The sequence below is a fragment of the Chrysemys picta genome, chromosome 1 (assembly GCF_011386835.1).
Source record: "Chrysemys picta bellii isolate R12L10 chromosome 1, ASM1138683v2, whole genome shotgun sequence".
Classification (NCBI taxonomy): domain Eukaryota; kingdom Metazoa; phylum Chordata; order Testudines; family Emydidae; genus Chrysemys; species Chrysemys picta.
The window spans coordinates 137,099,050-137,122,281 of record NC_088791.1 but is presented as its reverse complement, the minus strand read 5'-3'; the positions used below and the strand labels follow the sequence as shown (position 1 = coordinate 137,122,281).

General features: G+C 49.1%; 1 protein-coding gene across 6 annotated transcripts in view; it reads right to left on the bottom strand.

The window, feature by feature from the left end:
* Positions 1-316: 316 nt before the first annotated feature.
* LOC101943388 (alpha-2-macroglobulin-like protein 1) overlaps positions 317-23,232 on the bottom strand; it is an 85,304-nt gene continuing 62,388 nt past the window's right edge. For all 6 annotated transcript variants that reach the window (XM_008173622.4, XM_042845538.2, XM_065584569.1 and 3 more), the window contains 27 exons: positions 22,986-23,095; positions 22,501-22,668; positions 20,847-21,077; positions 19,872-19,935; positions 19,519-19,664; positions 19,099-19,248; positions 18,705-18,890; positions 17,647-17,743; positions 17,294-17,438; positions 16,605-16,833; positions 16,061-16,187; positions 15,492-15,613; positions 14,359-14,410; positions 12,965-13,048; positions 12,247-12,423; positions 11,926-12,007; positions 11,578-11,734; positions 9,686-9,760; positions 9,295-9,457; positions 7,926-8,140; positions 7,283-7,498; positions 6,847-6,974; positions 6,611-6,701; positions 6,116-6,184; positions 3,706-3,808; positions 2,160-2,201; positions 317-875 (listed from right to left, as the gene is read on the bottom strand). In XM_008173622.4, coding sequence (XP_008171844.2) covers positions 2,161-2,201; positions 3,706-3,808; positions 6,116-6,184; positions 6,611-6,701; positions 6,847-6,974; positions 7,283-7,498; positions 7,926-8,140; positions 9,295-9,457; positions 9,686-9,760; positions 11,578-11,734; positions 11,926-12,007; positions 12,247-12,423; positions 12,965-13,048; positions 14,359-14,410; positions 15,492-15,613; positions 16,061-16,187; positions 16,605-16,833; positions 17,294-17,438; positions 17,647-17,743; positions 18,705-18,890; positions 19,099-19,248; positions 19,519-19,664; positions 19,872-19,935; positions 20,847-21,077; positions 22,501-22,668; positions 22,986-23,095 — 3,428 coding nt within the window. In that variant the 3' untranslated portion in view covers positions 317-875; position 2,160. The remainder of the gene's footprint in view (positions 876-2,159; positions 2,202-3,705; positions 3,809-6,115; positions 6,185-6,610; positions 6,702-6,846; positions 6,975-7,282; positions 7,499-7,925; positions 8,141-9,294; positions 9,458-9,685; positions 9,761-11,577; positions 11,735-11,925; positions 12,008-12,246; positions 12,424-12,964; positions 13,049-14,358; positions 14,411-15,491; positions 15,614-16,060; positions 16,188-16,604; positions 16,834-17,293; positions 17,439-17,646; positions 17,744-18,704; positions 18,891-19,098; positions 19,249-19,518; positions 19,665-19,871; positions 19,936-20,846; positions 21,078-22,500; positions 22,669-22,985; positions 23,096-23,232) is intronic.

Sequence of the window (23,232 nt, the reverse complement as noted above, 5' to 3'; positions counted from 1 at the left end):
ATGGGGGGAGGGGGGGGAAATTGCCGATCCGCCACATCAGATAGTTTGAGAAGCACTGCCCTAGGCCATTGTAGGCTTTACTCGGAGGGAAGTGCATACCCACACTGCAGACATGATCCACAATGCTCACAGCCATATACTTCATTAAGTCTCAGTGCCTTGATTTAAGGAGGCAACAAGGTTGTTGCCAGTTCTGGAGAGACTGCAGGCAAGGGGGTAAACAAGAGCACAGACATATCCCATCACTGGCTGCCCTCACAGGAACAGGATTAGGGTAGGCACCAGGCATACACGCCAAAAGACACCCAAAGCTGCATTTTTTTATTAACTCAATATGAAAATTTATTATATGAACATAGCCCCATGATGTGAGATTGACCCCTCCTAGCAAACTAACCCTGCACCCATCACAGTGTAATTCTCAGTAGGTATTTCCTAGCCCTCCCACTAGCTCCATCAACCCAGTACCCAAACATTAACTATCCTGCATTCTCCCTTTGGGTGCATCCCCCAGATTCCTCTCTTTGTAGCCTCCCACCCCTCTCTCTAGGAGAATGTTAAAGGGGGTCACCTGGCTCTGAACTGCCCAGGCCCCCTGTATATTCCCTTGAGATTGCCTTCTGTGTAGCTCTCAGCCCTTCTCCTTTCCTTTTTATACAGAGAGGAATGTAGGTTTCTTCTGTTCAACCTATAACCTCTTCCTTCTCCACCCCTTACTGGATAGATGAGGAGAGGTTTAATTGATGCATTCTGGAGCTGCATGTGAGCAGTGTAGATAGAGACTCTGTTCCCCCTGGGCTCAGAAGTTAAGTGCAATGGAAGAACCAGGAATTCCCGTGAGTTACACCAGGGACAAGGTGTCTCTGTCTCGTCCCCTGAAAAAAAGAGGGGGGAAAGTAAGTTTATACACATTTCCCTAGTGCCTTTCATTCTGAAGGGTCTTAAAGCACTTTACACTCAGGGGCTGAATGCAGCCACTTCTGGGGTGGAATGTAGCAGCTGTTTAGTAACACAGCAAAACAGTTTAGGAGATGAAAGAAGTTGCCTGTTCTTGTAAGTAGTATCATGGGATCTTTTATTGACCACAGCCAGTCAGTGTTTCATTTCATCTCACAGACAGCACTTCCACCAGCACAGCAGCCCTTGGCATCATGCTGGGGCACCAGGGTAGGTAGTGAGTCAGGAGGAGAGCACCCTCTACTAGAGGGATAGCCAATGGGGGGAGGGATAGCTCAGTGGTTTGAGCATTGGCCTACTAAACCAGGGTTGTGAGTTCAATCCTTGAGGGGGCCACTTAGGGATCTGGGGCAAAATCAGTACTTGGTCCTGCTAGTGAAGGCAGGGGGCTGGACTCACTGACCTTTCAAGGTCCCTTTCAGCTCTAGGAGATAGGATATCTCCATTAATTTTATTTAAATTTAAAAAAATCCCTTACACCACTCCCTGTAGCACAGCGCCCTTAGCATCACATTGGGGCAATAGGCTAGTTCTAACTCAGAGGGGAGAGCACCTCCTGAGCCACCCATAGCACCGCTGCAGCACTGTGCCCCCTATCACACACTGGGGTCAGTCATGACTCAGATGGGAGAGGACCTCCCTACTGAGACATCCCTACAGCTGCCTGCCGCACAGAGTTCCCCCGGGATTGGGATCAGCACCGACTCAGAGGGAAGTACACCTCTACCCTGATATAACGTGACCCGATATAACACGGGTTCACATACAACGTGGTAAAGCAGCACTCCAGGAGATCAGCGCATCAGCTCCCAGCCACGGCGCTCCGCTTTCTGTTGTCGGTGAGTGCAGGGAGGTTGGGAAAGGACGGCCCCCCTACTCACATGCGGCAGGAAGCGGAGTGCCGCAGCTGGGAGCTGGCAGAGTGGAGCAGGCTGGGGCCGGGCTGCTCCGTTTCCCGCTGCTGCCGGTGAGTGCCTGTCAGGGGGCGGAGGGGTGTGGATAGGGTCGGGGCATTCAGGGGACAAGGAGGCCAAAGCAAGTTCGATATAAAGCGGTCTCACCTATAGCATGGTAAGATTTTTTTGGCTCCGGAGGACCGTGTTATATCAGGGTAGAGGTGTACCTCATTTCTTCACCTCATGCCTATGCTTGTATTAGTTGCACAATAATGGTGCATACTACTCCATGAAAGCCATGCTCACCTCACTGGCATGGATCTGTATATTCCACTGTCGCCTGCTCATCTGTAACAGAAGAAAAAGACAGACAATTACTTTCAGCATCAGACAAGCTGGGGAAAAATGAAATGAAGCCCGATCCCCAGATGAACTACAACCCTCCCCCAGGTCACAGAAGGTACAACCATGCTTTGGTTGGCAGAACTTTCCAACATCTTCAGACTGTACCATTAGTTGAGCAAAGTAAGGAATGGGGGAGGAGACTTAATAATAGTTTAAAATTAATATAAGCAAATAAATGTTAGTGTGGTGGCGAGATTTTATTGGCATGAATTTGGGATGGATGCATCATGCAGGTTGTCTCAAAAGACCGTTGATTAAATCTTTATCCCGAACATCACCATGAGGTATCGTCTATGTGCCAGATGTCAGAAAAATATCTACTTTTGAAATCGTCAGAGAATTTTTGAAAGTATGACTGGCTCTATTTTTTGTATCCTTCTGCCTGTAAATCAAAGTGTCTTAGTTACCTTGAATCACATTGTGCAGGGGCAGGGTGAGAGGCAGGGGCGGCTCTATGTTTTTTGCTGCCCCAAGCATGGCAGTCAGGCGGCCTTCGGCAGCATGCCTGCAGGCAGTCCACGGTCACACGGATTCAGCAGCATTTCTGCAGGTGATCTGCCAGTCCCGCGGCTTCGGCGTACCCGCCGCCTAATTGCCGCCGAAATCACGGGACCGGCGGACCTCCCGCAGGCACGCCGCCAAAGGCCGCCTGACTGCCGCCCTCACAACGACCGGCAGGCCGCCCCCTGTGACCTGCCGCCCCAGGCACGCGGTTGCTGCGCTAGTGCCTGGAGCCGCCCTGGTGAGAGGAGAAAACAAAATAAAATCCAAACATGACCTAAAAGCTTTTCTCTAGGAGATCTCAGGACCTCCTAGAGCCAAGGATGTACTATCTCCCTTTCCAATAGGGTGAGGCTCAGCGGTGACATACTGGACTTTAAAGAGATGACATTTTTATAGCCGAAAACCTGCCCCTGGTCAAGGACTGAATTTTACTCTCCAAGTTTTCTGCATTTACTTATATTTGTATTTTGGAGGGGAATTCCACATGTTGCAGGGGGAGGAGGAGGAGGAGGAAGCATTTTGCTGGCAAGGATTTTATTTTAAAGGGGGTACTACAGTGCATATGGAACAAATAAATAATAATCCCTACAGGTGCATGAAATATTCACAGTAGAGGTGAAACTACTTCATGTGAGACTTTTTGCATTTTGTCACCCATTCAAAACTGGACTCATTCTGCTGAGAAATACATTTGATTTTTTTTTTTTTAAATACTTTTGCCCTCAGAAGGATCTTTTTCACAATGGAAGAGAGCTCCTTTCAAGCAAAAGGGAAATTTACATTTTCTGGGTTTGGGGGAAAAATAGCTGTTTTACTGAATTTCACACACACAAATCTGGAAATCAAAAGGGTGTGAAATCACCTGAAATGAAATACCCAAAATCTGCAAAGTTTCATCGGCAAAACTGCCAGTAATTTAAACACAAATCATATCCTAACCTACCTGGCTGGTAGTAATCATAGACTTTGACCACTGCTGGCTTCAGATCCTTCACTGGAATGTCTTGGCTCATGGTGAAGGAGTATGTCTGAGTCTCCTTATTCAGCTGGGAGAGAGAAAGAAAACAAGGTCTGGTTTGGGCATGTACTACAGAAGCTCCCCCACACCCCAGCGCTGTCAATGTCCCTCAGTCCTGCCCTGCAGCCTCACTGCTGTTCAAATCCTGGGCTCCACACACAGCTGTTGCAGATGAACTTCCTATTGATGCACCCGGAGGGCCCCCTGCTGTTACATTACCAGCAAAACATGAGCAGAGACACGTGTGCTGAATATCGGGGTGTTCTGTTTTTTTAACTATAGACAGAACTGGCTATTGCGGCAGTGGTAAGATTTTAACTCAGGATTTCAAGAATGTTTATCTAGCGATCTATGAATGTTTGTTAGATACCATGGTATCTATCTGAGCCCAGAGTATGGACTGTAGAAAGAGTGGGATCTGTCCCGAAGCGACAGGCACATTCTCTGCCCTGCTCTTATCTAATCATTGCTACTATGTTGGACCCATTGCTCTTGTTTATTAGCTCTGGTTCTTTCAAGGATGTTTTCCAGGAAAAGTGAGTCTTCTAGCCTGATCTGAAAGCAGAGCTTTTCTGATCCCTGAGGGAGGGTGTTCCAAAGCCGGGAGGTTATTCTTGAAAAGGTTCTTTCTGGCTCTTGATTGGTTATGGTCGAGGAAGAGCATAGCTGCCATGGTCATTCCCTGAAGAATGGAAGGATCTTGATGTAACAAAGCTCTTAAGGGGACAGGACCAGGTCAAGTCAGCATTAGAACCTTGAAATGGATCCTGTAGCAAACAGACCCCCAGCAGAATAGACTCTTCAGTTCATCCTGCTCAGAGATGGGCTTGCTCTGTTACGCACCAGCTCTGGCTTCCTTGAGAAACATTTGTCTAGATTCACGCACAGTGAGTGACATTTTGAAGATGGGCTGGATTATTGCCTGCTTCTGAGTGATAGGTAAAGTGCCTTCTCTGAAGGAGGCTCAGCAGTGGGCCAAACCGGCTCTGACCGGATGAGAGACAAAGGAGCAGGTCACAGGTGATGGCACAGTTCTCTCTCAGGTGCCTTCTAGTGTCCTAGACAGAGACACTAACTCAGTTCTGACACAGCGAGAAGGACGCTATACTTGCTGCTCCAGCATGTATAATGCTTGGCCCCACAGGCTGTCAGGGCCTCACTCCATCTTCTCAACAAAGCAGGAAGGGGGTTCTTCAGAATTAAGGTCACAATCCCCGAGGTGCGTGGTTTGAAGCAGTGGTGAAGAGAACACAGCCTGTGTTTATGAAGCAGGTCTAAATCAGCACACTTATCTCAGCCAGAATCTGATGAAGGTGATGGTCCCAGAGATGATTTTGTTTACTACAGTCACAACTGTGGCATCATTACAAATGTTTTCATTAGACTGCAAATCAGTATGATTTGGAGCCAGTTCCCTCCCTCCCCGCACTGGCACTCCAGCCACCAGCCTTGGTGTCAATTCATCTAAGAACCATGACGGCCAATGTGGGCAGAGTGGTAGTGGCAGGGAACATTTGGATGCCAGTGGGCCAATTGTCACAAATGGTATGTAGCCATAGTGTTCTGTCAGATCACTGACCCTTGGTGTGGGGGGAGGTGGCAGAGGGTTGGAAATATACAGAGCACATTGGGTTTAATGATAGTAATAAGATCATCCCTATGGATCTAAGTGAGAGAGTTCCTGACATCATTATGGAGGTAGAGAGAAGCCCAGGATAAGGCTGTGATGGCTAAGTCTCCAAGATCTGCTTCTGAGCTGAAGATTGGATCCAGTATGTGACCAACTGAATATGTGGAATTGGGGAATGCTTGGAGAATGAGGTTCTGAACCAAAACTGAGGGGAAGGGATGAAACCCCAGAGTTTAGGAGATTCCAGCAGCTGGCATGACACTCAGTCTCTCTCATACAGTAGGTAGCTGTCAGGGGGTCTGTAGACCATACTGGAGTTGTCCCAGATTAGCATGCTAAGGGAATGCATACGAACTTTTGATTTAGGGGGTGAACCTTGCTTGAGTCTGAGGCTTGATGCAGATAGTACAATCATTCCTCCTGCTCCTCGTTTGCCAGTCCTGGGAATATAACGAGCTGGGTAGCCAGTTGGGTGAGCTGAGAGGGTTGGCAGTGTCTCAGAGATGCACAGGAGGATGGGACTCTTGTCTGAGAACAGGTCACATCCTCCAGTTTAAAACTCCCATATAAATTGTCTGGGACCCTTGACACTAACTCAGGTCCACTGGGACCCAACTCTCTCACCTGCTGGTACGTGACCTACCAATTAACACCTACATAGTTTGTTTAGAAGCTACAAAGCTACTACCTTGTTCCAGCACTGACCTGGTCCAGGTAGATGGTGAGATCCTCAGCCCCAATCTCCACTCTCTTCACAAATGGCTGCTGCTGGAGCTGGAGACAGGGAACTGCAGCGTTAGAGTCTCACCCCAAACACCCAGCTCATTCTCCCAAGAGTCTCACCCATGGAAGAAACGTTCTAGGGATTGGGGGGGCGGGTGAAAAAAAAGTGTCCCCCACCTCTTGACCAGAATCTCCTCCAATAGCCCAGCTCATTCCCAGTGAGTCTCACCCACACAGGAGTGAATGGGAAACAAGCCATAGGGTTGAGGGGGGTGAGTGTTTAAAGTTTTATGGGTTCAGGGAGCAGTAGAAAGTACCCCCAGGAACTAACTTTCACCCCAGAGACAGAGCCAATGGTAAGTGCCCGCATTGAGACCATAGCCAGGCAGCGTAGACAGTTGGTTGAGCTGGCTTCCATGTAACACATGTATCTGGTCACCAGGGACAAGAGGCCAATGGTTATGGGAAGTGACTTACAAAGTAGTTGGTGCCCCGGACGGGGTAGAATCCAGACAGGATTTTCAGCTTGATAATGACCATGTTGGAGGTGCCACGGCTCCCCACATAACTGGAAGTGAAAGACAGGAAGTCATAAGTTACATCCACCTTAACTCTGCCCCTTTCCCCCATCTTGCTGCCTCTTTTCCTTCTGCCCTCCTCCATGTCACCCTGCTCCCTCTATTCCTTTCTTCTCTCTAGCTCCTCACTCTCACCTGACACTGATGTTGAGGGACAGGAAGCGAGGGGGTGTTTGCTTCTCACACTCGACCTCTCCTGCTCTCACTCTCAGGATGAAGGTCTCTGCATTCTTTGAGGGAGGCACATTATACCTCAGAACTGTCTAATGGGAGAGACACAGAAATGTACCCAACAAATAGCGTGTCACAAGCCTGCAAGAGACTGTATCCTTGCCACTGCCCCCAAGAGGATCCTGAGCTAGCCAGTGCTGGCCCACACTCCCCTGACCTGGTGCCCCAGAGGTGAAAGGATCCATACCCCATTCCGCAATCCCTCCGACCTGAGGCTCCATTAGAACCAATGCATCGGAAGTGAAAGTCTGTATATCCCATTCCCTCATAACCCTGAGCCAGGCAGTGCCCCCTTCCATGACATCCTCCTGGCCTCTCTCACAAGAGAGCCACCACTCACCTGCACATACACACAGCCTGTGCCAGCTGCTTGTATGGTGTAGTTTCCAGGAATGTCAGGGAGAGGCTGCTGCTGCAGCACCAGTCGGTTGGTGGCCTCCACGTGGAAGGACTGCTGGAAGTTCTTTCCCGATTTCACTGTCACAGAGACATTTCCAGATTTGATGAATGTCACTGCTCCATATCTAGCAAGAGCTTGGAGGGCAACTACAGTGTCCTGGGAACGGAAAAGCAGTCATGTCACTGAGTGCAGATCCACTCCTCAGGATGCTAGCACAGGGATTCCCCATGCCCCTCCATTAGAGCTCAAGAACAATGGGATCCTTTCCCCAGGACATTAACAGTGGGATTCAAGCTCCCAGCCCCACAGTGCAGCGGGATCTGTTCCTCAGGGAACCAGAAGCTGGATTCTCACAGACAGCCTCTGAGCATAGTAAAAAGAACAGGAGTAATAAATGTGTTAGTCTCTAAGGTGCCACAAGTACTCCTGTTCTTTTTGTGGATACAGACTAACACGGCTACTACTCTGAAACCTGAGCATAGTAAGAATCTAGCACAGAGATTCAGCCCCCAGCGGACATCCCAGCCTGTTGCTCTCCCTGACTAGACATGGTGTCTGGCTCGGAGAGAAGCTGGTTTGTTACCTGGGTAGAGGCAAAGCCCCCATAGGCATTCTGCTGCCTGGCCAGCCATGCCACAATGCCAGTGGCAGAAGCAATCTCTTCCTTCGACACTTTTTCCGTAGCGAGCAGAGCCAGTAACACATAGGCCGTCAACTCCACATCCACAGACTTGGGCTGGGACCAGCTGTACTCAGTGGGAGGCTGGGCTGGTTTCCTGCTCCAATGTATCTGCCCTCCTGAGGGAGGAGAAACAAGAACGGGACTTGGTTGGGTCCAGGACTGCAAGCCAGGTTGAATTTCATGGTTACATCCCTCATGTGGGACATTGAAAAAAGTCTCTACCCTAAATCTGGGTGGGGAAATCCTCCTCACAGGAATGCTATTGTGTCAGTGTACTGAGTGATTAAGTGGTATTCATGATAGAGATGCCAGATCACATCACTGCCAAGGTCAGAAGAGAGGGATCATCCATGCTTTCCAGCAGCCAGTGTGATGCAAACAGGTCACATCATGATGCAACATCAGTAAAGCCAGTTGATGGATGAGAACGAGCAGAATTTAAACACGAGACTAAACTGGAACAAATCAATGAGGGGAAATCATCCCAAACACAGATACTCTCTGGGGACAGAACCAGTCTGGCAGGGACAATGGACAGCAAATTAGATACAAGTTTGCAGAGTGACAGGGCTTAACAAAAAACAAAAAAGCCAGTATGGTTTTGGGTAGCACATTCACATCCCGGAGCAGAAAAGTGATAATCTCCCTCCACAGGGGGATTGAATCGAGACTATTACTGCTTTGGGTACCAAATTTATAGGATAAATATATTGACAAACAAGCAACAGAGATTATCAGGAGGCTGGAGGGAGGGATTTGTGAGGAAAGAGCCAAGACCTACATTTTCAAGAGCAGCCACTGATTTTGGGAGTCTCAGCATTTTGATGCCTGACTTGAGACACCTGAAACTTAGAGGCCACTTTTGAAAATGTAAGCTTAAGTCTGTATCACTTAGCTAAGAAATGATGAAGGGGATGCAGGGACTTGATAACAGTTACAGTGCACTAAGGAGGAGAGAAATTACTTAGGGTGGTGCAAGGGGATATGACTGAGGAGGATGGAATGAAAATAAGAAAGAAAAAATGTATTGTAATGTAGAAAGAAAATGGTGCATCAGACTCTCAAGGGAAGGGGCAGAAGCCCCACTGACTGGACAAAATGTTAGAACATGTGCTGCAAGGACCAATCTTGCCTAAGCTAACAGGGCTTTTCCACCAATAATTGTCTTGGTTCTGTGGAAAGCATCCTGGCCCTAAGTGTTGGTGGAATTTGTGTTCTAGTCATGGGAGTCCTAGTGCTTAGAGTCAGGCAGCTTCTTGCCCCATGGTACCTGACTTGATGGCCTGCTGGTCCAGCTTGGTGAGCAGTAATTGCCTTGTCACAGTGTCTCCAGCCAGCGAGTAGACATACGCCAGCAATGCCTGGGTGTAGATATCAGTGGCATTGGAGGAAGCATTTCTGAGGCACTGCAAACTGTTCTTCACCATTGGGTCCTGGAACAGGAAGAAATATGGAGTTCACCTAACATAGGAGATGGAGCAGAGAAAAATGGAGACGACTCCACAGTGACCAAATCCTGACATGGTCATAAAGATAGTGTATGTTGTGGCCATAACTATCCACTGTGCATGACAGAGAAACAGCTGGGCCCATGGAAGCATTAGAAATAAGACAAGAGGTGAGGAGTGAGCGAGGGCGTGCATAGGCAGCACTATACTCACAGCAAGTGGCTTTCCTGCCTCCAGGAGTGCAGCAGTGATGTAAGCAGCCAGAGAGATGTTGTCATTTATCCCACCCTGCAGATCACAGTGAGAGAAAGAGGTTGGTGGGGAATGAACCTCCCAAATGGTAGCTGCTATGTGGCACCTTGTGATAGAAGGTTCCCATGACCACACCCCACACACTATTGTTATATCTTTGTACAATGAATGCCTTGTGAGATACCATTTGAAAACTCATAATTCCTGCTCATTATTGTCCTGGTAAAATACATATGGCAACATTGTATGTGAAGTTAAGATTTCCCTGTATGACATTATTAACCCATGTGCCAAACCACAGCCCTACTGAAGCTGAAATTGGGGGTGGGGGGGAGAGAGAAATAGGTCTGTCCTAAACAAAGGAATGTGTGATCGGCTTTGTTTACTGTTTAAATGCAAATTGAATCAAGCAGGAAGGGGAGAAAGGAAGCTCAAACAGGTGACAAAAAAGCAGTCTATGGGGGAAGCTATTCCATGCTATCTCCTGGTACCCAGCTGGCAATGTTTTTCAAAAGGCAGATTTAAATGATATGAAGGAGGGGCAAACACCCCAAGACACCACCACCCCTTCCTGCCCATTGCATTCACGGCACCTGAAGCAACAAAGCAAAGCATTTGTTGGTTTCTGGGAGGAGGGATCCTGACCTCAGAAGTTTGGTCAGAGACTGGTGAGAAAACTTTGCTTTGAATGTATCGTAATTTGTTACATTCGGCACCAGTTGTGTTTCATCTTTAATTTCCTATAACCCATTCCTGACTTGTGCCTAGTTACTTGTAACGCACTTAAACTCTGTCTCTAGGTAATTAATCAACTTGGTTTATTGTTTTGTCTAATCCAGTGTGTTTAAATTGAAGGGCTTGGGAAACACCATTTGGGGTGGCAGGTGGTGTGTGCTATTATTTCTATTAAAGAAATAAACGGACTTTATATAAACTTGTATTATCCAGAAGAGGGCTGGGCAGTACAGGACATACACTTCTGGGGGGAAATCTAGGACTAGGGGTGAGCTGGGGTCACCCTGAAATATAACCTAGTCTGGTAAGAGCCAAGGTGTGGCTGAAGAGCGCACACACACACACACACACACACACACACACACACACACACACACACACACACACACACACACACACACACACACACTGAGCAGTCCAGGCAGGAGGCTACAGCAGCAAGCATAGGAGCTGGAACTAGGGGTGCAGAAGCACCCCCTGGCGTGAAGTGGTTTCCATCGGTTACAGGGTTTACAGTTTGGTTCAATGGCTCTCAGCACCTCTTCCCCCCCCCCCCCCCCCCCACTATACAAATTGTTCCAGCCCCCTTGGCAGCAAGGCACTGTAAAGGGCACCCCAGGTTACAGGGCTGGGGTCACACCATTACTCATTAGTCTGGCTTGTACCCTTGGTATGTCACACAGCTAATGTGAGGTTACCAGAGGGCAAGGTGGAACAACATTCTCCTCCATCTGTGAGAGAGCATTGATGTGCTGGAGGAAGGGGAGTTGATTGGAGAGCCCTAGATGGGGGAGATGGTGTTGAGGAAGTGGACTTAGAGAAGGTGGGAACAGATGTGGAGAGGGGCTTCTGGTTATTTAGGATCACACCCCTAGCACTAAGAGGGGGGGGGGGGGGGGGGATGATCTGGACACAACAGCCATATCACTGCAACCTAACTCTGAAGAGATGAGAACAAGAGAGGAGTCATGCCAGTCGGCCCTACATTAGAGTCAAGGGTAGGACCATTGGCCTTCCATCAGGGTCCGGGTTAGTGTCACTGGGCCACTCCCTCAGAGTTAATGACAGCCCCACTAAGAGGGATTACTGAAGGAGGGCCAGGCCTTGCTGGCTATTACCTTCATTGCTGTGTGGAAGAGTTTCCCCACATTGGCATAGCAGCCATTGGCCTGCTGGTTCCCTGCTATCCACTTCAGAGCATCCTCAATGTTCTGGTCATCTATAAAGATGTGCCGCTTGGCTTGTATGAAGCATTTGGTCACAAATGCTGTCAGCCTGGGGGAGAGGAGGAGAAAAAGTCAGTGAGAGAAGGGAGAGAGTCAGTGCCAGGGCGGGTGGGTGTGCGTGTGTGGTGGGATACTGACAGAGTGAAGGCTACAGAGGGGGTGCTGGGTGTTGACAAAGATAGTACCAGCATTGGGGGAGGCAATTCATGACTGTACTATTCAGAAAGGCCAGGTATTCACCATGTGTTGCCTTCTCCATCGCTCTCTCCAAAGGCGCTGTAGGAACCATCTCTATGTTTGTATTGAAGTTGCCTCTGGTACCCTGAGCAGGAGAGAAAGACGACTGGAGACATGTCTGAGTCAAAAGTCACCCAGGCCTGCCCCGCCACAGAAAAACTGACCAGCCATGGAACTGGCTCACTCAGAACCAGGGGAGAGCCAGGGAGTTCACAGTAACTCCCCTGCCCCAATCCATCCGCCCACCGTTTGGGCACATCTACTGAGCACGGAGGATGAGATGGATACCATGGATTAGGGAGAGGAGAAAGAAAACTAACTGACCTGTCTGTAGGAAACCCACAGCTCTCGTCTTCAACTCCTCACTCAGCTGCCCCGTCTTCTCCAGATACTGCAGCACATAGATGATGGGGGCGAACAGCACCATGTTCTGCTCCCCGCAGCCACTGGGCATCTGCACCAGCCGGTCCAGGTTCTGTAGTGCCGAACCCATGATGTCACCTGGATAAACAAACAGACATGGACAAAGGTGATCCTCCTGAACTGTGCATCTATGTCTGATTAAATATAGTTCCCCCTGCCATATCAGGCTGCTCCACACATCATACCATTACTCAACTCATAACACCGCCTGCCTGACACCTCCCCAATCCCACACTTGCAGCCACCCAACCGCTCACACCTCTCCTGCACCACCCTGTCTGCATCCTCCTACTCCATACTTCCTTCTGCACCCACTCACCCTGTACGTCCCTTCCCACTGCTTACACCCATCCCTCTAGCAGCCACTTATGAACCCTCCCATCCATACATTCTCCCTCACCGATCCAAATCCACAAATTGTACATATCTACCCATATACAAGCCCTCATTCCTCCACACACTCCTGCTGCAGCATTTGCCCTTCATCAGCATTTTAGCCCCCTGCTCCCCCACATACACCAACCCATGCAGCCACCAAAACACGTCCAGTCTGCTCACACCCTCATACAGGCTCCCCACCCTGCTCTATACTAAATCACTCTCCAGACAGATTCCTTACCCAGCACAGACACTTGGGCCCTGGCTGAATCCAGCACCACGTCCTCAGGGAGCTGCAGGGAGACCGAGTCAGAGGCAGAATTCCCTGATAATTATAACAGAAAGGAGTGAGCCAACACAGGAGACGGAGTATGAGACCCCACAGCTAGAAACACAATAAGCCACTCTCAGCAGTAATGGATCTCTAAGACACTGAGAGCTCCTGGCATATGGACCAATATCTCCAGCAGCAGCAGGGAGAGAGGGAGGAGAGCAAGTCCTGATGGGTCATGTACTGACTTTCAAGTGTCCCTTCCAAGAAGAATGAGGACAAGGACAGTTCTGTTTTTTTCCACCTCCTTTCAGGGTCTTTGCACCAGAATCCACTGCAGGAGGCACCGAATGCAGGGGGTAGACACACATTCAGGAAGTACAGGTCCTCATGTATATATTCCAATGGGAAAAATCCCACCTTTCTATTCCCTGCTGGAATCACAGGGTTCAGCAAGACAAAGACCTAACGTCCTGGTAAGTGCTGTCCAGCCAGTGCTCTCCCTCCCCATATGCAGGGCTGGCTTTAGGCCGATTCAGCCGATTCCCGTGAATCAGGCCCCGTGCCCTTGCCGCCGCCAGTACGCTGTACTGGGACGACCCGGCTTCCCGAGGGGGCAATTTAAAGGGCCTGGGGCTCCCAGCAGGGGCAGGAGCCCCAGGCCCTTTAAATTGCCACCAGAGCCCCACTTCTGGAGCCCTGGGGTAGGGCTGCGGGGCTATTTAAAAAGTCCGGGGCTCCCTTTGCTTCTACCGCCCCGGCCCTTTAAATAGCCGCTGGAGCCCCGCCGCTTCCCCAGGGCTCCGGCAGCTATTTAAAGAGCCGGGGCGGTAGAAGCAGGGGAGCCCCTGCCCTGCCTGCAGCCAGCCCCTGCTGCCTCCCCTGCCTGCACCATCCCCGCACCCTGCCCCGCCTGCCCTGCCCACAGCCAGCCCCTGTCTCCAGCCAGCCCCGCACCCCCTGCACCCTCCGCTCTGCCCGCAGCCAGCCCCTGCTGCACCCCCTGCCCTGCCTCCGGCCCCGCACTCCCTGCCTGTGGCCAGCCCATCTCCAGCCAGCCCCGCACCCCCCTGCCCTACCTCCAGTCAGCCCCTACCCTGCCCTTGCCCTGCCTCCAGCCAGCAATGTACGGAATATATAATTGTTATTTATAATACATGGAAGAAATGAAAGGGGTTTTTTTTTTTACGTTTTTTTTAAATAAAGTCATCCCTGCCGGGGCCCCACCGAAAATGTTTGAAATGGGCCCCGCACTTCCTAATGCCAGCCCAGCCCATATGTCTATGCATAGATGACACTCTCTCCCCAAACCCAAGGGAATGTGGCCACTGTGATCCTGTCCCATGGTCCAATGCAACCCATACCTTCTGGGCAGAGCAGGGAACTGTGAGACTTCTCCATCAGGACGCCCTCTGGCTGGCAATAGAAACAAAGAAACTGATTAAAGACATAATTTAAAAAAAACAAAAACAAAAACCCACCCACCCATGTCCAGTCTTCAGATACATGCAACCTCATGACTTTGAGCTGCATGCTCAGGGGCATCCAGTCACAGAGCAAGAAGTGATACAAGGGTGAAGAGAGAGGGGCAGAGGCCACTCCTGGACTCCTTAAGTCAACTCTGGGCACTTTGGGACCACAGTGGTCACATTTTGGAGCAAGAAGGGAACTGTCCCTTGGTACAGGGCTCGGACTTGGAATAATGGGTTCAGTTCTTGGACTAGACACCTCAGAACCAGAAAGAGGCCAATCAACTGGAGGGAATTCAGAAGAGGGCTACAAACGATTAAGGGGCTCTAGATAGATTAAGAGGGAAGATTAAATTAACTGGATCTATATAACTCAGTTCAGGATGGATAGCCACCTGTCGATGATTAGGAGAGATATAAACTCCAACACAGAAGAAGAGGAACTGGGGATGAGAGGACAAGAAAGAATATAGAACAACATTGAGCACAAGATGCACATTTCTGGCTGGATGCTGAGGAAACATTTCCTAACAGGGAGAGATCTAGTGAGATATGGAAGGGTCTCCCCAAGGGATGGGGTGGAACATCCCTTGCTCAAGACATTTAAAACTAGACTGGGCAAAACCCTGGAGAACAGACTGTAGGAAGCCATCCTGCACTGGGCCCAGGGGAATGGAAATGGTGACTTAGTAGAGCTTTCTCCAACTCTGAGGCTGTATCTATACTAGATGTACTACAGTGGAGAGCTCTCCCGTCAGCTTAATTACTCCACCTTCCATGAGAGGCAGTAGCTGCTTCGGAGAGAGCTACTCTCCCACTGATATAGCGCTGTCTATGCTGGCACTTAGGTCAGTAGACTATGTCACTCAGTGGTGTGGATTATTCAAAGTTCTAGTGTAGACAAGGTCTGAATTCTAGGAGTCTATGAAATTCAGGACAGCAGAATGATAGAACTGCTGGCAAGAGCACTAGTGATAACAGTGTGATATCTTGTTTCCCCCAACTGTTCTCTGGATCGGCAGGCTCACCCGGACGAGGAGAGGCTTGATCAAGGTGTCACTGCGGCCCTTATTTGGCACCGTCACTTTCCTACCGCCACAGAGCTCTCTGCTGGGCAGTGCCACTGTGGTGATGGTGAAGTTCACCTCACCTGGCAATGAAAAACAAAACAAAAAAACAAGCTCTTCAGAGCTTCCATTTCAAACCTGCCCATCCAGGCAAAACTGTTCAGTGCACAGAAAACTGATGACATCTGTAGTTCTGTGCAAGCCAAGACAATGATGTAAGAGGAATATGCTGTCACACCTAAGGCTTCGAAGTGATCTGTATTTCTCCACTCCAGGGACAGCTTTGCACAAACAGCCCTGTGCACTATGAGAACAGGGGTATGGGACCATCATATTCTGAAATATCAGGGATAGCAATGGAGTTCTAGAGGTGGGACAGTGGTCTCATCCAGTATGACAGGAGAATACTGAATTAGTTAGATGCCTGGTCTAGCTACAACAACAAGGTGGGAATCTGATTATTTGGAGCAATGGTCTGAGCTGGTACAGCAATTCCTGTGTTCTCTTCCCTTCGTCTCTGCTCTCCTTACCCAGTTTGGTGGCTGTCACGTTCCAGTAATAGGTCCTGGCTTCATCAGCACACAGACAGCTGGTGTATTCACAGCCCTTACATGATTTTACCTGGTACTTCTCTGACTTGACCAGCGTAATCTGGATCTGCACAAGAGACCAGGGAAGGGGTGAGCAGTCAGGGACACGAGTGGAAGATCAGGCAGAGGAGGCAAGGGAGAAAATGGGTGACACTTGAGCTTATTTAGTTTCTTTTATAGGGAATTTTAGCAACAGGTGAAAAGTACTGGATCAGCAGAGCAAGCTTCCCACACACATAGCAATCCAATCCCATCAACGTACCCAAGCACCATCCTGGCTTCCTGGTATCGGTAATGGAGGTAAAACTTGCTCTGGATCTCATGGGATTAGCTCCCGTTCCCTGGGGAATGTGTAAGGGTAAAAATCCATGTGGCTCTCTTGATACTGATTCCGGATCCATTGTGGGCAGGGGGGAAGGATTTACAGGCACACAGGTAAAGCCTAACCCAGAAGAGGCTAACCAGAGTGTGAGTGCTTCCTCACCCTTATGCACTGTTTCAGGTAGTTGAAGACAGTGGCAGTCAGTGTAAACGATTCTCCACGGATCACAGAGTAGGGCAAGGTCAGGTCCACGAAGAAAGGTTTGAAGGCCGTCAGCCCCACCGTAGGGGAGATCCCGAAGCCGCTGCTCTCTGAGGTACAGAACATGCTGGCTTTCCATTCCGTGATGGTGTCAGGGAGAGTGACTGGGACCTGCTTCTTACCTGAACTTCTGCAGAGAAATCAGATCATGATATGGGGGGGAAGGGAGATCCCCAATGGACAGGAAAAATTGACAATAAATAAATGATACTATGATTATCTCCAGTATCTCCCATCCCAGTATCTTATAGAGCTTTCTAGGCATTAATCCTCCCAACACCCCCTGGGAGGCAGGGTAGGTTGTTATCCCACCTTACAAATGCAGAAACTGATGCACGGGGAGGGGAAGTGACTCACCCAAGGTCACCCAGTGAGTCAGTACCAGAACCAAGAAAAGAACCCACATATCCCTTCTTCTAACCCCTAGATCCCACAGCCCTTCCTAAAACCCAGCAGATTTGTTCTCTAGAACATTAAACCAGCCCAGTCTCAAAGGCCTGTGAGGTCTGGTTCAGAGAAGCACCGCTAAACACTGCCTGCACAAAGCCTTGCATTTCTCCCCACCCTCCCTGGGATTAAACATCACTTACTCAATGGGATACAGCTCCCAGATCCAGGTCTCAGGGAAAAACTCACGGACTTGGGACTCACTGGATTCCACCACTGATGGAGGCTGAGATTCCACCACAGGGACACGTCCTGAATCTTCCATAATAGCGGGTGGCATGGGTGCCTCTGGAAGTCAGTCAGACAATACCTGATATGTGGCTGCTTACTCACAGAAAAGACTGGCACTGGGACAATAGAGTCCAGTAGGGGGCAGGGGAGGAACTCAGATGGAGATTAACCCTTTATTCCCAGACAGTAATTACATGGATTAAGAGAGCAGAAAGGAAATGTAATAGACCAGGACAATCAAATAAAAAGGTAAGGAACTCCTTACCCATTAGAATATTTTTCTTGTAGTACCAGATGGGATAGGAACGACAATCCTGGGGTCTCTTTATTTTGCCATTTGATAAAATTTTCAGTCCCATTTCCTGTGTTAAACCAGAGATGAAAGAAACAAAATATGAAAAAGGAAGTTTAAAGTTTGCTTAGTGTCTCTCTGCCTGTGTATCAGTATAACTATTCGACTGCATCACATGGTCCCCTCTGCTTTCTCTGATCCCCATCTCGCCTGCCTCCCTTGTCTCTCTCTGCACTGGTCTACAATAAGCTAGGACACCTTGGCAGGCACACTGATTTCATGAGCTCCTTGGTCATCTCGCTTGCCCTTGCCTAGGTCAACAGCAGCAGAATTTCTATTAACCAGTTTGGCTGATCAAGACACAGTAGTGCCTTACTCTAGCACAGCCATTGTTTATTGTGGAACTCGTGAGGCAACAATCCTATTCCACCCAGGTATAAATCTGGTGATTAAACAAGAGCTGTTGAAACTGAACTCTTGAAAAATCTCTCTGAGTTCAGTGAGAGTGAAAAATTCCATAATCAGCAACAGCATTTCTTCTGCTTAAAAAAAAACAAAAAAACAGAACAAAAAACAAAACAAAAACTACACACACTCATCGTTTTGCAACTGGATGACTCAAAACTCACCACATATCGATCCCACCTGCTTTTACTCAGAGACTTTTAGATTCAAACACAACCCTAAGTGTCACTCCACTAACTTCAACAGCAATACACCAGGGATTATTTGCCCCATACACCTAGGACATAATATGGCCTGCAGATCTTTATTACTGCTGATGATGCATGAGAAGGAAAGAACCAGCCTGACTCTGCTTTTATTTCTACATAGAGTAAAACTGTTTTGAAGTCACAGAGATGGAACAACAGGGTGAAGTTTTAATACAGACAACATTCAGAGCAGACCTGCACTTCCTAGTTGGTTGGTTGATAGATAGACAGATCTATGAGCCCAGACTCTCAGAATGGAGGCCATGCATCTTCTCCTCACACTAAGGAGAGGCTGTTGAAGAGTATAAAGGCACCCACCTTTAGGAAGCTAAAGAAGTCAGCCCCTTGGTCAAACCAAGGACTTGGTATGATGGAACGTTTGCTGCGGTCCACTGGCACAGGGTCGATGACAGGCATTGGAAATGGCCTTGATATATAGCAGTCATCGTACTCATCAACTTGATAGGGGTAACCTCCATTTGAGAAATCGAGCATCCCATACACCTGCAGAACCACACATGGGCCCAAGGAAACAAACAAAGGGCTGATAGCAAGGACAGAGACACAGACACCTACCATTCATCCCTCACCCTAGCTCCTACCTCCAACCCCTTCCCCCACACAGATGCCCCCATTCACCCCAGAGCCCCAGCTTCCACCATTTCTCCATCATTCTGCCCCATCCCTCAGTCCATCGCAGTGAGCCACTCACACTGCTGTTGGAGAGCTCCCTCTCTGGCCTCAGGAGCAGGACGCTCTGGTCCACAGCTCGGATGGCACACAGCGAGTTGGGAGCCGCCCTCAGCTGGAGATTCACAGTTGCCCCTGGCAGGTCCTGCTGCTGTGAGAACTCCAGGTTGACCTGGACAGATGGATCCCAAGAGGGGCAGAGCCAGAAACATGGGAGCGAAGAGGCAGGAAAAAGGAAGGGCAAGAAAAGGGATGAATTAGAGAAAAATGATTCCTCTGTTCAAGGGGAAAGATAAGGGTTTAGTCGTGGCTCCCCCAGTGCCTCAGCTGCATTTTCTATTGGTGCACATGCCACGCACTGAAATGTTCTCATCTCTGCGCTACCCACTTCCCCTCTTCCTGCACCTGTGCCAACCCCAGCCTCCTCAGGCCAGAGCCTCACCTGGTTCTTGAAGCACATGGAGACTGTGAACTGGACTTTGTCAGCAACAACTCCCCCATCAGGGAACATGGCATAAACCACCAAGGAGGGGTCGGGAGCAAAGTGGGAGGTGAAGGTGAGAGGGATGGAGAAAGAGCCCATTAGCCCTGGGAGGAGAGAGGAAGAGGGGAGATTCTGTCAGTAGCTTTAATAGATCCTGCCCATCTCAGCCCCTCCCTCAGCCCCCCACCCCCCTTTCAGTCCATTCCATGCTGCCTCCCTCAGTGCCTCCTTCTGGGCTCTGAATTGTCACTAGAGCCCAGCATTGGAGGGGTTTTGCTCCCCCATTTTGGGAGAGGTAGCTGTGGACCTACCACCACTCTTCTTGATATCGACACGTTTCTGACCATCCTCGATGAGCTTCCGCTTCCCCACCACCTAGGGAAGGAGAAGGAGAGAGAGATCTTAGAAGGTGGTCAGGTACCTTCTCCCATCTCCTCTCATGTCCCCCCAAATCCCAAACACCAAAGATCAAAGATTACCACCAACCATGGGATGGGTGAAGTCACATGGGGGACACTAGCCCTGGGAGAGGGGAGGCAGGTTGTGGGAGGGTTTTGGCAGCAGGGAAGGGACTTGCATGTCCAGTGACCAGAGAGAAGAAGCCTGTTCTGTGGGGACTGCACATTTTGTAGGGAGAGGGAGACTGGGGATGGTTTCTAGCAGTGGGGAGGTGAGCGGCACTGGGCGTGCTGGTTCAGGAATGAACAGGAGGGAAAGGCAGATCATGGGGAAGTAAGTGTCCTAGGGGATTGGGAAAGGGGGTTCATATGGGAGGGCATGTCCAGATTCAGGAAAGGGAATCCAGCACTTCAAGAAGCATATTGGGTAGCAACTGCTTATCTGGGGAGATTGGGAGGACTTCCAGAAGGAAGGAAGGTGGGTCCATCAGGAGCAGATGTTTGTAAGGGTCAGAGCAAGATTTGGTGGGGATCAGGCAAAGAGGAGTAAACCAGCAGGAAAGAACTGGGTTGGGGCACTTGCTGGGGAATTGCAAATAAGGTAGAAGGGGGTTCGCTGTCCTGTCACAGAGAGAGGGAGGGATCACCAGCTAGGAGGGGCTGGGCTGTCTGGAGGAGCTGTGATAGGGCAGGGTGGAACAGGGGAAGAGGAGTTGAAGAAAAAGTATGCTCCTCTTCAGTGCTTCAAGGGTTAAGCCACAGCTGCTGAGAGCTACAGCCATGGTGCTCTCAGCACCATGGCATCTCTTACCCCTGTTCCTGAGATCCCCACTTGGCACCTCCCACAATATCTCTGTCCCCCAGCCCCTGGCCTGCCCGGGCACTCACATAGAAGGAGAAGAGGATTTCTCTAGCTTTGTCTCCCAGGTCCATTCGGTCAATGCTGTAATCCACCTGGACCACCTGCTTCTGGCCGCAGGGCAGCACTCCCCGCAGCTGCTGGATTTTGAGGTAGCTCTTGGTGGTGCTGTAGTATGGCTTCAGGTGGAGGAAAGCATTCAGGTAGTACTGATGGATCCTTGTAGGCTCATACACCAGATCCAGAAGCCTGAACCTTCCCTGGAAGAGAAATAAAGGTAATAATTATGACTGCATTTCTCCAGAGCACTGTAAATGTTCTGGCCAGCATGTATGTATATGTGTGTGTGTGTGTGTGTGTGTGTGTGTGTGTGTGTGTGTGTGTGTGTATATATTATATATATATATATAAATATATACACACACACACACACACACACACACACACACACACACATACACACACACTGCCCTCTGCTGGATGGAATCAGTACAGCTCAAGTGTGATTCAGAAGATGTTATACTGGTACATCTAAACAGATTTTCCTCCAATTTGAGCACTAGAGGCCAGTGCTTTAGAGCAGAAGGGCCTCTGTGGTGAGAAGGGCCTTCGTTCTGTTCTTGGGCATTCATGGATCTGTTACAATCCCACAGTGCTTTACAGCAAGTGGACTGGATTCCAAAAGACACGATTGTGTTAGACATGAAAATGGACCTTAAGCATCTAAAATGGCATGTATTAACAATTATATATTGTGTAATGATATCTGTATCTATAACAAATGTATGTAATTTATAAAGTGGCTTATAGCCTGAAGCCAATCATTAACTGCCTGAAATTAGGAAGAAACCTCCCCTATGGACAGTTAGTGCATAGCTGTCCGTTACTGGATTTCTTGCTTCCACTAAAGTATCTGATTTTAGCCACGATCACAAACAAGATACTGGAATAGATGGTGGATCACAGCACTGATCTGGTTTGGAAAGTCCCCTATTCTCCATGAATCCACTTACACATCTGTTAAGTGTCTAAGATACGCCAATAAGAAAATTTAACAGGGAGCAGAATAACTTATTGGATGTCTAAAAACATGGATGTCTATCAACAGACAACTGGATTCAACAGGAGCCATTTAGCCACACTGCTGGCATTTGTTTATCTGTAGATGTGGGTAGAGGGCTAACAAGGCCAGTTTTCTGTGCACAGAGGTAGCTCTTATCTGATGAAAATTCAGCAGAATCTTTGATGATGATTAGAGCAGGTCCTTGGGCTGGATGTTAGATGACCAGACGGGAATCTTTGAAAAACTGGGCTTTTTTACACCTTGGAGTCAACTCACCCACTATTGAAATGGGAAGGAGGGAGCCATTCTGCACCAGCAGCACTCCACACCATGGCCACAGGAGGGGAAGGGAACAAAGTCTCCTCCATTTGAAACAGCAGATTTTAGGATGGCACAATGTACAGAGTTAAGGGACTCACACCTACCTCAGAGAAACTCTGTATTATATGGCAACAGCCCTAGTGATGAGAATTACCCTCAGATCAAGGGCCTGAGAGATACAGAGAAGAGACTTTCTAGGGCCTACCCAAAAGGGAATTGTGTGGAGCCTTGCCAGTGCTCAATGTCTTGGTCAGCTCCTGGATGCAGCACTGAAATGCACTGTACCTAATTTGACTCACCTCCAGAGAGACCTCACTTCTATTCCAGGTAGCTGTGTCCAAAATGAAAGTAGCTACCCCTGTGCTATCGGTGGTGAGATTTTGGTGGGACTGCGTGTTCCCAGCATTAATAACCAAGAAAATAGGCTGCTTCTTCAGTATGGAGCCTTCTCGGTCCAGGGCTTTGATCTGCAGGGAGAGAATCATGCACACATTCAACCAGCAAAACCTACTCTTGAGGAGAGACTGACCGGAATAGGGAATCTCTAGGAGAGACACTCAGTGGGGCTGAGAAAGCTCAGAGCAGGCTGGCTCCTTCTAAAGAGGAGGGCAGGGCTGAGGAACAGACAGAGGTAACCTCTAGGGAAAAATTAAAAATGGGAATTTCTAGGAGACGATGCTACAGGATCCTATGTTTTTGTCACCTGCTAGAGGCACTATGTAAAGCACCGTACTTTGGCTGCCCTGGATGACCACTCAGAAGCTCCACCCCATATAGATTTTACCTTCCCGCTGTAGGGGTACCCCGGGTGGTAGTAACTGTCCGAATCCTCAAAGCTCATTGACCCAGCTTGCTCAGACATAAACACAACATGGGTAGCGTTTGCCTCCACGCCTATGGGAGAAAGACAAGATGCACAGTGAGCCAATGCATCCGAAGAAGTGGGCTGTAGTCCACGAAAGCTTATGCTCTAATAAATTTGTTAGTCTCTAAGGTGCCACAAGTCCTCCTGTTCTTCTTTTTAGTGAGCC